This window comes from Malaclemys terrapin, chromosome 2 (assembly GCF_027887155.1).
Source record: "Malaclemys terrapin pileata isolate rMalTer1 chromosome 2, rMalTer1.hap1, whole genome shotgun sequence".
NCBI classification, from domain to species: Eukaryota; Metazoa; Chordata; order Testudines; family Emydidae; genus Malaclemys; species Malaclemys terrapin.
The window spans coordinates 35999959-36019101 of NC_071506.1; the positions used below are offsets into that span (position 1 = coordinate 35999959).

The window sequence follows — 19143 nt, forward strand, 5'->3', positions numbered from 1 at the left end:
TTCAAATGAAAGCAGCAAATTATCAAGTGCTGCTCAATATATGTTTTTAATTTGGGACAAACTGTCTAATTTTGTTGATCAGTTACTCAGGGAACACCAAGAGTTGCTGAAATAGCTTATGGCCAACTGGTTGCTCAAACTTCTCGGCAGACTGCACTGGACACATGATACAGCAGGGCACACCATGGCTACTGAAATAAGCAGGACAAAGTTGTCCTGGTTTCAGGCTTCTGGAACTTCAACGGAGGTTCAGGCAATAATTGAGGACCTCCCATTTGAGGGAAAGCCTCTTCAGCAGTGGGACAGACAAAGCTCTCCATATTTTAAAGGATGAAAAAGCAACTCTGTCCTTCCAGGGCTCTGTATCCCAGCACCCATATTTTAGGCAGTGCTCAGTTACATTCAACTCAAGATCTTTAGAGCCACTGAGAAAGAGGCAGAGATTCCTCCAAAGGCAACCCTCTGCCTCCTCCTTGGCTGCCCCACAGTCTGAGGTTTTGAATAGGCAGGAAGTTTGATGCATGCTTGGACCAAAGGATCTTTGTTCTATCCGTCTCCCCACTCCGCTCCTTTGGCAACCAGCTGTTTTATTTTCAAGAATTTTGGGCTGGCATTACTCAGACCAGTGGGCCCTCAAAATTTACAAAATCTTACAAATTTTGAATCCCTCATACCCATATTTGCACTTCAGAAAAAACATACAAAGAATGATCACTTTATACGCATACACCCCAACAAAAATCAAAACACTGAGCATTTCATGTTTTCTATCTTTAAAAAATAGTATAAATCCTAACTAATCAATTTGCATAACATCCCTGTGAGGTAGAGAAGCTTTAATCATATTTTATAAAGCAGTAACACATACAAATAGTTCATGTAACTTTGAAGACCACAAACAGACAGATCAGGATTAGAACTCTCAGGCAACAATCTCCTCCCACATCAGCACTACTGCTAAATCCTAAGTATTTTTTCCTTTACTTCTCCAAAGTCACTTCATTCCTGCCATTAAACACTTGATCATCTTTCCTCATGACTACTGAGAACTCCGCTTCTCTGAAATCCCTAGCTGTCACTTCACTGCATCAAAAAAACACAGCTGTGAAAATCATCTTCTTTGTCCACTGTGCTATCCATACCTACTTCCTCCTCCAAACCCTTAATCATGCCCACACCCCTCAGCACCATGTGAATGAACACCTAATTTCAGTTTATTTATAAAATAGGATTACAATATGTCTCTGAAACAATGAAATGTACATGTTTTCAGAGCCTGTTCCTGTTGGTTTTACAGAGAACAGCATTTTATCTTAGTTTTTATAGACCATAACAGACTGGTCACCTGAAATAGCTGCCAACCTCTGGTGACATTGAAGGTAAACTGGACAAGCACATATCCACCTCAAAGACCACTCCCAAGTCTGTTATGCAATAATGTTGCCACCTTACTACCCTTTGTGAGACCTCCCAGTTAGCACTCCCCTCAAGCCAGCCCTCCCACACAAAAGTCAGATTCATACATAGACTTAAGTTAATTTGCATTTTTTCTAACATAGGGCCCAATCCTGCAAAGTGCCCTCAATGCCAATCAAATCATTGGAAGTTGGAGGGCACTCAGGACCTCACAAGACTGGGATCATAAATTCATTTATATAGAGACAACATGACCTGAAAAACTGTTAGGAAGCTTACACGGATAAAACTAGAAAAAAGATGCAGAACATACATATTGTAAACGAAAACTCATCATGCAAATTCTACACAAAGTCCCTACAACAACAGAGGTTCAAAACATTTGCATTTTTGTAGTTATTGGGATGAACTTGTATAAATTGTAGAGGTAAAATTTACTGCATCTGGAGTACATATATCATGTATATTAAATATTGCTCAAAAATCTTTTTCTGTCCTGTTACGTAAATTAAATAACTTTGTATCTTTTTACCACACTACATTTACTTTGCCTGTTAATTCAAATACTTTTGTTAAATCTCAGAAAAAAAAATTCTATGGAAGGAACATTTTTAAAATGTGCAGTTTTCCAGATTAAAAATAACAGTCCAATATCAAAACATTACTCTAGTTTCTAGTAAAGATAAATTGCCTCACAAATAAATTACAATAATATATGTTTAAATAGCTTTAGGTTGAAACACAAATCAGCAAAAGCGAGGAATCTCAAATTTAGGCCTTTAATTGATTTAGGAAAAAACAAACAACTATAGAATGATAGCCTTAACTAAGGACCAGCTGCAGCAACTCTTACACTGAACCAAATCAACATTCAACAAAGCAGGGATGAAAGAAACAGAAACCCCATTCCAGTAGTACCAAAACTTCCAGAGGAGAGGCTCAGAATAGAATCAGCACAGTATCCTGACCCCTCCTCCTCCATGGGAAACACTGCATGGCTACAGCTGTGTGCATTTAGGAGACAGAGAAGGGAGCAGATCTGGTAAACAGCCACTTTACATGTCATCTTCTCCCAACAAATCTCAGCAGGAGTTCATGCTGACCTTATCAAAATTAACTCCTGCAGATTCAAACACTATAGCATCTACCTCCACTCCCCCAAAAAGATTAGTGCATGTAGAGAGAAGGAATTTATATAGATATAGATATATAGATATATTTTAATAGACATACACATTTCCCCCGGAGATAGAAAAGGGAGGAATAAAAATAAATAGTCCACATGACAGATACTAGTCACATTATTTAATGAAATGTCTGGAAAGTTCTAAAATATCACAGTGATGGGCACCATGCAATAACTTAAAATGGAACAGAAGAAAGCAGGAGTGTGGAGGGAGGGGCTAGCCCCTCATACTGACATTCAGTCATCATAAGTGTCCCCAAAGTTTACAGGAAATCCATCCTTACCCCCTAGATTCTCTAATAAGAATGTTATCACAAGACCTCTCCAAGTGTCAGCTCAGACTTTCCAGCATAATTTTATCCACCCATGTTTTCATGAAATGGAATGATACAGCCTGTGATTCTTACTCAGACAAAAGTCCATTTCACTTTAAAAGAAGTTTGCCTTCAATGGAAATTTTGCTTGAATAAGGAGTGCAGAATTTAGCTCTATCTGCATCATAACAATAAGAATAATTAAATGTATATGTTGTATTAATGTTCTTGTTTTCTTTTAGAAATTGGGGAACATACCTGTCAAGAAGGTTAAATTGCAAAATATTTACTTAAGAGAGCAGAACAAGTTTTTGTATGGTATTTTTTCTAGTAAATATAGAAAAAGAGAACATTTTTAGAACAAACAGTGCTTTGAAACTATCAAGTGCATATTTCACATTAAATAAAGTAAATAAAATGTCTTTAGAAAATAACACTGATAAGTTGTTTACCTGAAACCATATCACTTCTCAAGGTCTTGTAAATTATTATTAACTCCCATTGACAACAATACTTCTATAAGATAGTTGTTTCAGTCCATCCTGTACATACATATTTTGGCATATAGTCTTTCCAACACCTTACACACAATTCTCAGCCTCCACCACACCATCCACACACTGTGTCAAGTGAAAAGCTGAAATTACAGCAATGACACTCCTTAATGAGAAGACAGTGGGTCAGCTCTTAAGCTGTTATAAATTGACATAGCTCCATCAATAGGAGGTTTGAGTGTGAAATCAATGATAAACTAAGCCTCATAGAATGCATATAGCTTCTCTCAATGTTCTAATGGAGGGTGTGGTATCACCTTACTTTATTTTGCAACTGCATGCATTCCTTTCCCCCACAAACTTCCTTCTGTTCTGAGTATGTTCTCAGTTAATAACAGAGCAAACTCAAATTTACAAAAAATAGAAAATCAGTTTACACTTATAATCCTTACACTTAAAAAAACTGATGTTAGTTGGAGCCTCTCCCTTTCTTAAATTACTGGGAAATTACCCTGCCTATAATATAAAAAATTATATGACTCCTCATGCATATAGGTCACAAGCACATTTAAAACACACATAGCATATGTTTAGATTTTAAAATTATACATGATTTTTCACTATAAAAATCAGTGATAGTCTTACTTTCTTACAGTAAATGTAATTTTTAAAATCACAAATATTATAGAATCCAAAACAAAGTTGCCAGCAATATTTGTTAATCTTTAATGCTACTCTCATATATTGAAGCTATATCTCTGATTAATAACTTGTAATTTCATCTCTTGTTAATGTTTTTAAACACACAAAACTTTTGAGTTAAAAATGTACACTTTTTATTTTAATTCTCCATATTATTCAGAAATGTAACAAATAGTTTAAGTACTTTAAAATGTGGGTGCCACAATAGTATTATAATAATTTATAATATTAAAATGTCAGCTATTTAATACTCTGAATAAATTTTATTATTTAGAATTAGAATGACAAATTAGATATGTAATTTGATTTCCAGTGTATAATTCACACTGGTGTTCTTCAAAATGTTGACATGTTAAAGCATTTTTAAAGCAGAGACACATTGAAAAGGATTTAAGAAGTGGAGCACTCTTTTGCCTTCAATAACTGTTATTTAAAGAATAACCATAGTTTAAATTTCCACTAACATATTGCTAATGAAACAATGACTGGAACACACACACTTCCAACCAAGCATCAAGGCCCAGAGATAGCTTTTAGCTAAATTTTGAAGGAACAGTTGAAAACCACAATGATCAAGAGACAGTGCTAAATCATCCAGTTCTCTCTTTTTTGCATTAACCACTGATACTGTGAAAAATATTATGTCACCTCTTTTCTGGCTTTTTCATATTTCCACACATAATATTGTATAGAGTAGTGTGATTTTATACTTCTAAATCATTAGAGGTGAATTTAGTGTTTTCACCAGATAGGGAAGCAGTTTTCATGAGTGTTTACATGTGTTTGGTAAGTAGACATATGGGACAACCGTACGGATTCAGATTACAAACCCAGTATCTTCACATTAACCTGCAAGCAATAGATCTGAATGCCTCCCCAGGTGCTTTAAATAGGTAAAAATAACCGAAGATCACAAGAAAAAGTTTGCATTCCCTTAGCACCCTTCACTTCCCGCTGCACTTCTAAGAAACAGAAATGCATTAAAATGTAGAGCCTTCCGAGACAAGTCTCCCCCCATCCCTGACAACCGCTGAGAGCTGGACCCGTCTGCAGACGGAAGGGAGGCGATGGAGAGACAGGGAACGACAACAGGGCCATAAACGCCCACCCAGTCTGGACAGCTCCCTGGTGCTGAAGTTACAGAGCCGCTGTGGAAACGTGCTACCCTCCTCAGCGTCCCGGCCGCTGGCAGCGGGCAGGCCCCGCCCGGCGTGTGGTTAGCGGGACAGGGTGCTAGGGAACCATAGGTGCCAGGGGCTTAGTCCCCACCCCACGGAGACGTTTTCTCAGCTAGGAAAGAGGCGCGGAGCGGGGGCGGGCGACGCTGGTGGAGGAAGATGGCGGCTCTTGCAAACCCACTTGGACACAGTTAGAGCCTAGGCCCCGGCCACACATCTCCGGCCCAGGGTGTGGGGGCGAGCGGCACCAGGGCCCCGCCACACGCTCACAGCCCGGCTCGCAGCCAGGAACGAGCCCGCGGCCTCCCACCCGCGCTCCGGCAGCTCCCCCGCTGCCTAGACCCTTTTCCTTGCACACGCCGGGTTAGAACAGCAGCACCTGTGCGGCCATGTTGGGCGCCTAGCCCCAGTCTCTGCCCGATGCCAGCCGCCTCCCCCTGTCCCCAGAGAGCGGGGGGGGGGAGAGGGCAAAGCACCGGGGACATGGAGCAAATACCACAGCCGAGCGGCTTCACCTCCACACCCCCATCAGCATCCCCCCTCCCCACAGCAGCTAGAGCCCCGACAGAATGAAGCGCCCAGTCCCCGTAACACCTCCGGGGCTGGGGTCGAGACCGCCACCCCGGCCCTCTCTGCGGCCCTGAGCGGGTAGGAAAGGAGGGGGCTGCCCTTACTTGAGCACGGACTGCTCCTTCTCTTCCTCCTTCTTCTGCCGCTCCATGACGGCCAGGATGATCTTCCGCTCTTCCTCCGTGAGGTGGCTGAGGTCGGGCATCTCCGACTGCGGGGCCTGAGGTGGAGGAGGCTGAGGAGGAGCAGGGCCGCCCCGCGGCCCGACAGGAGCCGACATGTTTGGTGGAGCTCAGCCACGCGACGGGAGACACGGGGCTCGCTCGGGCGGCAGCGGCAGGAGCAGCAGCCGCCGGCGCGGGGAGCGAGACATACAAGTCAATGCACGCGGATCAATGGGCAGCCTGATGAATCAACAGCGCCCCGGGGAGGGGGCTGACCGGGGAAGCCCGGCCTCACACACACTCTGCCCACTCGTGAGGGGAGCCGCGGGGGGGGGGGGGGAGTGACGCGCGGGAAGGGGGCCGAAGCGGAATGAACAGGGACTTTGGGAGGGGGGCAGCGGAACGGGCGGAGACCTGAGGGGTTGGGCAGCGAGGGGGTGGCCAGACAGAGAGCGGGGGAACGGGACTGACCCCAGGAGAAGGAGCGAGGCCAGATTACGCTAACCCCGGCGCCAGAGGGAGAGTCCGAGCCCGGAAACCAGGGGCCGCAGGGACGCCAGGGGCAGGAGGCCGGTTGCAGGGGACGAAGCGGGGTGTGTGTGACAGGAGCCCTGCCGCCCAAAAGCGCAGAGCGCGGGCAAACTCCTCAGGGTGCACGCGAGCCCCAGCCGCCGGCAGCTGTAGCCGGCTCATAACTCCACGCCGAGGTCCATGGCGGGGGCTGTGTGTGGGGCGCCGCTGGCGGCCGCCGCCGCCTCCTGCTGCAGGTGCTCCTGCGCGGGCCTCGCCGCCGCCGCGCTCGGCTGCTGGATACAACCCGCCTAACCCATCGCCGCGCTGAGAGCCGGAGTCACAGGAGGGAGCTCCGCGTCCTCCTGCCGGTGTATCAGCACAAAGTGCTCTCGCTCCCGTACACCTGCCCCCCGCCTGGCCCGGAGCGACGCTTCTTCCTGCCACGGGGTTACGGGGCTCCGCTTCCCGCGGGCGACCGACGCCCAGCGAGGAGGTGGGGAGAAGGTTTATTATTATTATTGTTATTTATTTATAAATGCACAAAAATGGATGCGATAAAAATCACGCGAGGAAGGACAAGGAGGAGCCAAGCGCCGCGGACGCGCTGGGAGGACCGAGCCCAGCTGCTCAAGGGGCGGACGCACCGAGAGAGGGGGCGGAGAGAGACTGGGCCCAGCAGCCGCTGCCGGGGCTCTCCCGAGAGGCGGGGGTGGAGAGGAGCTAGGGGCAGGGGGAGAGGAGAGCAGAGAGTGAGAGTGGAAAAGGCAGCCAGAGAAATCGGATTAGGGAGAAGGGGGTTACGAGAGGGCGAAGTGGCTGGGAAAGGAGGTGGCGTGAGATACAGCAGCCCCTGGGGAAGGAGGAGATGGGGATGTGCGTGGAGGCGAACTGGAGCAGAAAGCGCGATGGAGCAAAGGTACAAAGGGGGTGGGAGCTAACCGGGTACAGTGCACCGCTGGATGTAAGCAGGGGAAAGCGGTGCACGCCCCTATCTTTATTCACACCCAGGCACATAACCCATAACCGGAAAAGAGTCACAGCAGTACAATTATTAAAAGCATCTGAGCTGAGCTCTGCCCTGACCTGAGTGAGGGGTTCTGGAACGGCCGGTGCAGCATCCCAGCTGCTAACGGCTGGAGAGCTCAGGCCTTGGGGAGAGGGCTCAGGTTCTTCTTGACTCAACTTTTCTCCTTTGGAAGCTGATGACAGTACAGGGCCCCACCACTTAGATCCAACACAAAGTGTAGGAGACAGCGAATAAAATACCACCCAACCACAATCCAAACTCGGGTCACAGAGAAAGAAAAGTCAAATTTGCACATAGCCATGTACCTTACCGATGTTTGTCTGGAAGCGGATTAACCTACTGAAAAGACAACAGCAACGGTGAGTCCTAAAGAAACGAAACAATAAACATATACTCTTTGAATAATGTAATTCCTCTGAGTTTTCTTTTCTACTCTATTATCTTAATACTCTCCTTCAATTAATATATCTAACGTCTATTTTCTGTCTCTTACCTAATTTACTCTAATGAATTTCCTGTCTTTCTTGCTTCACTTTCTTTAATATAGTACTTTTATTCTGACTACTTTTCAGTTTATTTCTTTCCCTTGTTCCTTTTAATTACTTTGCTTTCTCCATCAGCGGCTCTTTATCTCCGTTTACCTAAACTACTATTACCCGTCACAGACTCTTAACTGGAGCATCATTCCCCAGCTGCACAGGGTAAGATTTGCCCGGAAGTGTATGTGTTGGGGTTGGGGTTCTTTTGAGCCTCCAAAGCAGAAACTCAATGGCGCATTACAATGGAAAAGAAAGGGAAAGGAGGAGGAAGTTTTCATGCACAACTGAATCTTTCTTCTACAATAGGGACCAGGTTGCACTGGAGAAAGCCTCTCAAAGCTCACATACTCATCCCCCACCCCCAATTTCTATAGGAAGCAATCACACCTGGGAAAAGAACCAATGGGTGCCAAAAAATGCCATTTAGCAAAAATAAACGACAAACAACATATCTGGATGCAGATTTAGAGAACCACATTTAGACCAAATCTATTGGTTTTCAATACATTTATTAAAAATACATTAAGATAGTCACCTGACATTCTTTTACATGATGTGTAATAGAAGATATTTCTAGTCAGCTTTATTATTACTACACACTTTATTTGGTGTCCATCAACATATTAGGAAACTTAAACTGAGAGATTCAAATTCCCAGTAAGAGACCAAATAGCATACTCTACTGCTGCCAGCACCCTTTCAACTGGGCTAGGAAACAAAGATTTAACCATATTGAAAAGCCTAAGCAAAGTGATGCCTCTTTCTAAAAGTGGCCAGATTTATCCTTAATTGTGTTTCCAAAAGACATGAATTCTAAGGAACAGCCTCAATATCAAAACCACTCTGCCACCAGCACTCGAAAGTGTCAAGTCTTTGGGACAATAATTTCTAGTGTGCTGGAGGAACACAGACCAATGGTAGGCTAGATATGGTGGAGCAGTCCTTTCAGTACCATATGCCTAAACCATTCAAGTATAACTGTATAAAAGATAACCAGTGCCTTGAATTTCACCTAGTAAGTCTATTTGTCAGCTGTAGGTGAAAGAAGGATATTCTGTTACCTGATGTGACTTGTATATATAGGAATAGTGAGGAGTCTGGTAAGACCCCGCTTGACTGTGAACCATTTTGACACCAGTTGAGCAGATGCAGTCAAATGATAGAACAACTATAGCTTTCACCAGGTCCTCAAAGCACTTTCATCTGCCAATGAACATTACCTTTGTCTTGCCAGATTGGACTCCAACCAAATGGCTTTCATGCAGTGTCCAGTTTTTGCCAGACACTGGGTAAGTTTCTGGGTCAAAAGAGAGAAAATGTAGAGCTAGGTGTCATGAGCATAGGGAATATGTTATAGCCCATATCATCTCATGATCTCTACTTATGGGATAACAGATGTTGAACAGAAGAATCAACAGGACTGGTCCCTGTGGGATTCCCCAAGTTAGCATTCGGGAAGGAGAAGTAATCACTCATCACTCTCTAAAAACAATCAGAAAAATTAGCAGAACCCCATTCTATGACAACTCTCTCCACTCTGCCAGGTCATGAAGCTGTGTCAGTAACTGCTAATATCACAAGGTGGAAGGGATATGGAAAAAAAAGTTTATAAAAATCAATTTAATCTAATCTGGGACCACAAACACTAAAATTGCCTTAATCATAGCTGTTATTAGAGGATGACATCACTATAGGGCAGAGTTAAGGTTGTTTGTGTGCATTACATACATTAACATGTTTAATTTTATTTTAAGTGTAATCTTAACTCTGAATTTTCTAAATTTATGATTGGTTTTGAAAATGTCAATATGCCTATGATTTTTTTACTCTTAAATTACTAATATGTATTCTCAACCTTAGTTTAAAATATCAGATTTCCCCTCTTCCTTCCATATCCTCTGTCAATAAAGTTATAATTATAAATAAATCTGAGAATAGGAGCCAAAATCACACACACCTTCAGAGCCTTATCCAGGTATTTAATTTGTAAGTGAAAAGCAAGATCCAGAGCAGAAAATATTCTATGACTCATTGAAGAAATGGTTCCACTTGACTTTTCTATGCTCCATAGATCTCAAAAAATCTACCTTCTCTTTCTCTCAACAGATCTAGCCATCATTATGCTAATTTTCCTGCAATTAAAGGGAAACATTACCTATTTATGTCCATGTCATCTTGCATATAATTTTCTCTAGTGCTGTTATTGATATCTACATTAGATGGATGACTTACTGTTGAAAATGTACTTGAAGCAAACTTCTTACCACATAGTCTAGAGTAACTCCAGCAATAGCAATCCATAATTAAACAAACAAACAAAATATCAATACTGGGTCTTATCAGCTATGGAACTCATTTTCAAGAAACATTAATTAGTAATTCTCTCACTAGTGACGTTTCAAAAATGCTGAGCATGATTTCCAGAGGTCCGGAGCACCTGCAGCTCCTATTTACTTCAGCTGGATTTGTGGGTGCTCAGCACTTCTGAAAATCAGATTCCCCGTTTTTAATCCTTCTCTTCCAATGTTCTGTTAGACTTGTTCTCCTGCTGCAGAGCCCTCAGCCTAATTTCACTCCAACTGACTGTTGTCAGATACATCCTCCAGTTTCTTTTGGGTGACCTCCATAAATCCCAGTTGCCTAAAGGTATACTCTTATATACTCTTGGGGTTATTAATCCAAGTTTTCTGGTCTCATCCTTCTCCTACAATGTCAAGTTGCTTTCTCCAGTTTCTTCAAGATTGCTGCACAAGAGGAGCTCCCAGTGAAATAGCAGCACTTAATTTTGAAAACTCTCACAAACCTCCTTTAATAGAGGTCTGGAATAATTAAATGATGTATGTTGTACTTTAAATGTTGTTAATTCTATCAACAGTATCATGCCCCAATCCTGCAAGATTTATGCACATGCTTAAGTTTAAGTACAAATAGTCCCCTTGAACTCAATGTGACTGCTCATATGCTTAAAGTTAAGAAAGTGTGTAAGTTTTTGCAGAATCAGAGACTTACTCATATTTTCTACCTTTAGCTTATGGAACTCATTTCCTTGAGTCAGAGTGTGTTGCTGCAGTACGTCAGCAGAGTCAGTCTGAACTCAATGGAGAATTAAAAACTAATAATTTAAAACAGCCTTTGTTGTAATAGAATGAGAAAGTCTTACCAATATCAAGTTTAGTGGGCAAAAGTTGGTATCGAGTGCCATCCATTACAAGACATAAAAATTACAGGTATGGAAACTAAATTTCTCTTTTACATAAACCACAAAATCTTTTGTATTTTACATGGCAAATTAGTGCTTGGCAACGAGGGTATAAGTCTACAGTGCACCTGCTTAAAAAGTGCAGTGAGCTAAGCTGCAATCTGGGACTTTCACTGTGCTTTAGCAGGGTACACAGTGAGATAGCATGCAGCAAGCTGGTGTGCTATAGATTCACACGCTGGCTTGCCACACACTAATTCACCATGTAGACAAGCCCTATATTTCATCTGCCATTGCATTGCCCACTTATCAAGCTTTGGTAGGTCTTTCTAAAGTTTCCTGCAGTCATCCCTAGACTTTACTAACCTAAGTAATTTTGCATCATCAAAAATTTTTGCTATTTAACTGTTCAACCCTATTTCCAGATCATTAGTGAATTTCTAGACAAAAATGACATTAAGGATGAGAATACACATCAGTAAACTAGGATAATATACATCAAATGCATGTTATAATTGTACCCAAATCAATGAATGCACAGTTAGGGCACCCAAACAACCTTATCTCTGCCCTGTAGTGGCAGCATGTAATAGCCATATTATATTTGTGGATTATGATTAAGGTAATTTAATGTTTGTAGTCCCAGATTAGATTAAACTGATTTTGAAAGACATATTAGATGTTTTCCTTTATCCTGGTATCACTCCAGGGCAGAGTTGGTAAGGTGTTCAGTATCCACAGCTACCAATGAAGTCAGTGGGAACTATGGAACCTCAGCATCTGTGAAAATCAGTTATTTAGGCACCTAATATGGGGGTTGTGTTGGTGCCTAATTTATGTATCCAAGTGTTAAAGTATTTACCTGTGGGTGAGTGAGAGTAGACATTTTTCAAACCCCACAACCAATTCTGATTAAAGCATCTAAGGTTTTCAAGTAAGGTTAGCTCTCTTGGAACTGGCATATGGTTTCCTTTGGAATGAAAATATGCCTGAGAGAGATAGTCATAAAAGCTTTTTGTAAGTAAATTTCTAGATAGAAATTTCATTTCTGCCTGGGCTCCACATCTGCCAAGTAGCCACAAAAATCTTTCATGAACCTCATTTAATTCAGATGATAGGTAGAGTGAGAGATGGAAACACTGCTAAACTGCTACCACAAGCAGATCTGTGAAGAGAACAATCAACTCCATTGTATTTAAACAAATAAAATTCTGCATTACAATTTTACCATGGTGTACCATGAGGAAAGGAGCCAGTATCTTATACAAGTTCATTTTATATTCCAAATGCAGAGCCACTAGAATTATAAAGGCTAATATCTAATTGGACAACATTTTTTTCCTTGTGCACTGAGATCATTAGCACTCATCTGACACTTTCTGGTACCTTTTACTGAAGATGGTCCCTGTGGTGCTCACTGACATACCTCAGATTAAAATCAAATATACAAGTGCAGCGTGAAAGTTTATAAAGACCAGCATTAATCAAATCTGGCATTTTACTATGCTAAGGGGAAAATTGCATTAGATGAAATTAGAGTCAGCAAATGCATGGTAATACTACAGTCACTTCTCTCCAGAAGAGTGTCCTGCCAGATAGTAATGGAAAGACTCACACAAGATCTCACTGTATGGTTATATTTTAATACTATTTCCATTGAAACATCTGCATTCATTATAAGAAAGTTAATAAGTACAGATGAGATGTCAAAACATTTTTACTGTATGCTGTTAATTAGATTCTCATAAAAGATAATGGGAGAAATTTGTGGATTGTTAAAAAATTAATATCTAATTATTCATTTTGATAGTTGAAAGATTTAAGAGTTTGCCTTTTCTTCCAGCTTTTTCTGATTGTACAGGGGTTGAATAAAAAGTAACTTGAATACATTATTTATATCTGTGCAAGAAGTGAAGTCCTATACACATGGTTGTTTTGGGAAGTTGGGGAAAGGGATGATAAAATATCAGTTTCCAGCTTTGTGATTGCAACTTGCACCTTAAAAAAAAGTTTAAGTGAACTTCGTTTCATTAGAGGTGAAGAGAGTTCCTTCAGTTTTAATGAGACTGAAGTATCTATCATTGAGAGATTACATTAGACAGAATGCCAGCCTGCCTTGTACTTTCAAAGCCTGCCTTGTACTTTTTGCATCTTACATAAAATAGGGGTCATGCTTTCAAAATCAGTTTTCCTTGAGATGGAAAGAAAATGAGTAACTGTACTAATACTTATAAAACCCACATAAGTATATTGGAATAGCTATAAGGCCCACAATTCTTTAAGCAGAATCTTACAAAGGAGGTTAAAAGTCTGATGTGGTAGGGGGCCTAAATAGGACACATTGCAGTCAGAATCTACAGCTCCCTGTGTACAACAGAGAAGATATTCATTGCAAGTTTCATGGTTTACCACAAGAAAAAAGTGGAATGTACATAGGCTTTGAAGTCTGGGGCATGGCCAGCAGATCTATTCTGGCCCACAAAACCTGTTGTGGGCCAAAACCTACTGGCCCACAAAACACGTTGTGTGTGTAGTTGGTTCCATCCGTTTGTAAACCGTAGGCCCCCATAGGCTGCTGTAGTGATGTGATTCAGATGCTCACAGGTACAATGGGGATAAGATTCCCCTGACCCTTAGTGTCTGCAAAATTACTGTAGTATCTCAGATGCCTTAATACTCGCCCACATCAATCGCTCTTTCTGACCTAATATTACATTAGAGATGAAGAAAGAAAGAAATTTCTCTCTACCTCCTTTCTCTGGTTCTGCCAGTGTGCATTATCTTCTCTTTGTCTTTTAGACTATATGCTCTTTTAAGTAGGGACTGTCTTTTTTACTGTTTCAAACAGTGATCAGCATGTTGTTGGTGGTTAACAACTAATAAACTAGCAATTATAATTGTTGGCATTTTAACAGTGACAGTTGTGGATTTCACCAGGACCCATCCTTCACAGACTTCTGTTGTCAATGGTATTACAGGCCCATGACAGATATAAAAGAAATCTGATTTTTGTCTATCTTTAGATATTCGTCCACACAGACCAACATCGTCTCTGCACAACAGCCAGGCCTAAAAATTGACTAAAAAGATAAAGGAAATTTGAAGATTATAGGTAACAGTGCTGCTTTGCTACAAGTTTTACAATCACTGTGCCCAACAATGAAAGGTTGGGACAGGTTGAAAATTAGCAAGATCACACCAACAAAAATGGTTTCTCCTAACACCACCTTGTTTCAGTGAAACTGGCAACCTCTTGCTAAGGAAACATTAATGATCTAAAGCAATAATGTCACTGTTGACCCCGAGTCCCAGGAAAGTGAAGAGATTAAGAATTTGTGAATTGAGTCAGTGGCTTTCTGTGGGGTTTCCTCCAAACGAGTCAATCATCTGGACAGGGTATACTTGTATTCCATCCTGCATGGATGGGCATCCACTAAGGCTAGAATCTTTGGAAGACTCAAGGAACCGTCAAAAGACTGAAAAGTATGACTCTGAGGACTCTTTGTGGGTTCATATACACAGCAAAGTAAAATCTGCAGCTGGCCATGCCAGCCTACTCAGGCTGTGGGGCTGTTTCATTGCTGTGTAGACTTCTGGGCTCAGGCTGAATCCCAAGTTCTGGGACCTTGATACCCCGCAGGGTCCTAGAGCCCAGGCTCTAGGCTGAGCCCGTAAGTCTACACAGCAATGAAACAGCCCCACAGCCTGAGCTGCACAAGCCCGAGTTGACTAGCACTGGCCAGCCGCAGGTGTCTAGTCGCTGTGTAGACATACCCTGTGAATGGAAATATGCAAGTACACATCTTGAAGGTTGGGAGCTGTGAACCAGTATAAAAGATCCTGGGAAGCAGAAGGAGGCTAGGCTGAGCAAACCAAATTTGAAAAGACAGAGGGACACATCGAGATGTCAAAGATCAAGGATGGGTCTCCAGCCCCTTTATTCATTGGAACTAGAAAGTGGCAGGAAAAAGAAGCCCCTTCCTCTAAACTTCAAGGGTACTTTTACCACAGCTCCATGTTGTATTAGGAAGTTCATTTGTTCCAAAATGGTCTCTTATGAAAGGGTTCCATAGAAAGGGACAGGAAAAGGAGGGAGGCAGTAGATGAAGACTGAAACCACAGGGGATACACCCCTTGCTTACTATCTCAAAGATCCACTAGTCTGAGATTATTCAAAGGTGATTCCCAAAGGTGATTCCAAAGGAGGGGGTGTAAAAGAAAGAGGATCCATAGGAGGTTCTCCCAGGCTCTTGAAACGCATGTCAAAACTGGTTCTTGGAAGACAGTCCATACTATGGGGCAGGCAAGGAGGGAGCAGATGGTCAATGTCTGTGGTACCTCAGCGTTTTTTTTCTTGGAGGCTTAGAAGAGCACTGTTTGGAGGTAGTACTGAGGTTGAAGCTTGTGCTTATAGTATGACTATTAGTTTCTCTGCATTGTGGGGATGTACAGATCCAGGGATAGAAGAGTGGCTTTAATGTCCTGGAGACCGTGAAGTGGTGGTGGTGGTGGTGTTGAATAGCTTGGTTTTCTCCAAACTGGTTTTCTATGATTGTTTTGACCTCGTGTGGGCTCCCAGATGCCTGGTACCAGGAAAAACATCTTATGGCAATAGTACATGCCATAGTCTGTGCCTCCACGTCAGAGCTGTCAAGGGCTCTCTGCCATAAATGTCTTTTATTCCTTAGTGTTTTTTTCAGTCATTTATCCATCATGCTGGATATTCTATGCCAAAATAAAAAAAATCATACTCCAGGGGCAAGGCTTGGTAGTTGGCATAGACCTTATGGTTATGGCTGAAAAGAACTAGCCTCTTTGGAATCTTCTCACAGTCAGGTGCTGATAGAAATATTCAAGCCCCTCCTTGGGATCTGGTACTTTCTATCCCCTCTCTTTGTAGTGGTTGAAATAGAAACAGGAGTGTGGCAGAACACCTTAGCAGGCTGGAGGAGACCCTCATTGATGGCCACTGCTATTTAGCCCAGTGTCACCTTCCAGAAAGAGTATTAAGGTTTTTAATCTAACTTCTCTGTGAGTATGCTGTGAGCATAACATTGGGAACCAAGGGTCTTGGTGCCACAGATGGTGCTGGAGTGCTTTGTAACAGTTAGTACCCAAGGGCAGAATGACCTCTGTGGGACAAAGAAAGAGTCAGTCAATTTGCTCTTCAGTGCCAAGGTACCGGGAAGTGATTCAGAGCCAGAGGTCTTAGTTGTTGTAGTGTGAGGAGAAGTCTTGAGTTTTTTTACTCAGGGTTTGGGTAACAGTAAGTGCTCTGCACCTGGATTCTTGATTGGAACACCACTCTTTTCTCCCCCTTTCTGAAGGCACAGAAACCGTTGAGGAATGTGGTCTATAGGAAGAGACCACTGGAGAGGTAGAGGAGGAAACGCAGCTGGCTGGTGTTGAGGTGAGATGAGGCTGATCCTTTCCAGGTTTCTAGGGGGCGGGAACTGGAGCTTTATGGTTCTTTACAGCAGGAATAATTTTAGCTCTCTGTTCTTGATGGTTCTTTTGCAGAATGAGCAACATGGAAAGCAACACTCTGCTATGTGTCCTACTCCTAGGCAGATGAGACATTGGGAGTGGCCATCATTAACAGGCATGGCACAATCAAATGAGCAGTTCTTAAAGCCGGATAGAGTGCACCATGATGGAGGAGTACCCCCTGGATGGGGGTGAAGGAGTGTCTCACTACACATACCCCTTAAAAGGTTTGTGTTTATGTGACATTATTGACACGAACTGTGACCATATAGACCATTGTTGCAACCAAGGTCATATAGTGGCACCAAATCTTGTACAGGGGAGGTCAAGTGGGGTGTCTATGACAAGGTTATGGTTTGCTGGTTATGATTATACTATCTGTATGCATGTATCATTTTTGTATTTAAAGTTATAAGTATTGGCTTTATACTGTCTGTATTTCAAACTTGTGCTATGTTTCTGGGTGACACCGCACACAATTTGGCATCAGCACTGCCTAGCTTGCTTGATGACCCATTAAGGACCATTAGCTATACAACTGACCCATTGAGAGAAGGCAGATATATCTTGTGACTCAGCAAGGAATGTAGGGACATGCCTATGGCCAGAACTCTAAGGTTTTTCCATGCCATGTACTAGATAGCTTGTCTTTAGAACAAAGAAAACAGAGGCCACATGGCAAGAGACTATAAAAGACTGCTGCATCTCCTCCATCTTGTCTTCAATCTTGCTTCTGACCCGTGGAGGAACTTTACTACAAACTGAAGCTCTGAATAAAGGACTGAATGACCCATCCCAGCTGTGGATGTACGCCAAGTCTCTGGAGTACATTTGAACCTGTAGTTTATTCCATCACCGTTACAAGCCTGAACCAAGAACTTTGCCATTACTGTGTGTAATTGATTCCATTTAACTAATTTTAGCTCACATCTATATTTCTTTCTTTTATGAATAAACCTTTAAATTTTAGATTCTAAAGGATTGGCAACAGCATGATTTGTGGGTAAGATCTGAGTTGTATATTGAGCTGGGTCTGGGGCTTGGTCCTTTGGGATCGAGAGATCCTTTTTTCTTTTACTGGGATATTGGTTTTCATAACCATTCGTCCCCATAATGAGTGGTACTGGAGGTGATACTGGGAAACTGGAGTGTCTAAGAGAATTGCTTGTACAACTTATGGTTAGCTAGTGGGGTGAAACCAAAGACCTCTCTGTTTAGCTGGTTTGGTGTGCCTTAATGGTAAAGGAAAACCAGTCTTGGGCTGTAACTGCCCTGCTCTAAGCAATTTGTCCTGAATTGATACTCTCAGTTGTGTCCCACCCGAGGCAGCAACATTACAATTTATTTTAAGCCAACAGGCAAAAAAAACAATAACTAATACTAAAAATAAAAATAAACTAGGACCAAAGATCCCAAAACAAAATGAACTAGAAGTAGTAGCTGTGTCACAAAAGAACACAAATACTGCTGGTGTTCCATCTTTTCCCATGGGTGGTGAGAAGAAATTAAGTGGCAGCTGAGGCCATTTTGCCCTTTATGCCCTCAGCTTCGGTGGCTTGGAGGACTTGAGGGGTGCAGCTGCAACCACAATGGATACTGCTATTCAAAAATAATCCAATCTCATGTGCTGAGCCCCCAAGGGTGGACAATCACTCAAAGAAGAATCTACATTCCATTAGCTTTTTCCTGCCCAATCTGTAATGTCTCAAACAAAATGTTAAGCCACTTAAAACTAAGACTGGATGACCTGGAGTACCATATGTTAATCATGGCTGTGACCCCAAAATCCCAAACCATAATCTTAAATTCCTTAGTAAATGTATTGTCATCCCCAGAATCAGTTAACTCATGAGAACAGATTACTTAAAGATAAACCATCCACTGGAGAAAAAGAAATAGTTTATATTTTTGTGTTTAAATTAAACACAGATCAATGAGGGAGTCAAACTCCTATGCAGTGAGAGGGCATAACCAAGGACTCACATTTTCACATGGCTTCTTTGTTTGCTTTCACTTTCTCCCTCTTTGGGTTGGTTTCCTCTTTTGTTCTCCCTACCCCTTTCTTGTCTTCACTGCACTCATACTGCTCTTTCAAGCATTTATTTAGGCTTCCTATTACATTTCTGCCTTAATTTTCTGTGTTTGTTGCCTCCTCAAGGGGGTTCAGCAGTTGTTACTATGCTTTCTTCAGTAATAATGAATAATAATAATATTCATGTCAACCTCTCTCCCTAGCTACCCTCTCCTAACTTAGCCCGTCCCACAATTGCCATTCCCTATCTGGCCCTCTCCCATGTTGGAATCAATCTCCTGATTAAAAGGGCTGCACCCAAGACATTGAGTTTGCTTTAGGG

At 42.3% G+C, this 19143-nt stretch overlaps 1 protein-coding gene and 1 long non-coding RNA gene across 4 annotated transcripts in view; one reads left to right on the plus strand and one right to left on the minus strand.

The window, feature by feature from the left end:
• The window catches only part of RIMS2 (regulating synaptic membrane exocytosis 2), a 788551-nt gene extending 782211 nt beyond the window's left edge, over window positions 1–6340 (minus strand). Inside the window, exon 1 of the mRNA XM_054018206.1 lies at window positions 5965–6340. Within this exon, the coding sequence (XP_053874181.1) occupies window positions 5965–6140 (176 nt within the window). The 5' untranslated portion in view covers window positions 6141–6340. The remainder of the gene's footprint in view (window positions 1–5964) is intronic.
• A 123-nt stretch (window positions 6341–6463) lies between these two features.
• Window positions 6464–17740, plus strand: LOC128832055 (uncharacterized). 3 transcript variants are annotated; one of them, XR_008443882.1, is made up of 5 exons: window positions 6464–7030; window positions 8185–8265; window positions 9338–9392; window positions 16630–16712; window positions 16823–17740. It is a non-coding gene; the product is annotated as an uncharacterized LOC128832055 (long non-coding RNA). The 3 variants fall into 3 exon arrangements; XR_008443880.1 differs by lacking the exon at window positions 6464–7030 and adding an exon at window positions 7382–7923; XR_008443881.1 differs by lacking the exons at window positions 6464–7030; window positions 9338–9392 and adding an exon at window positions 7382–7923.
• Window positions 17741–19143: the final 1403 nt, after the last annotated feature.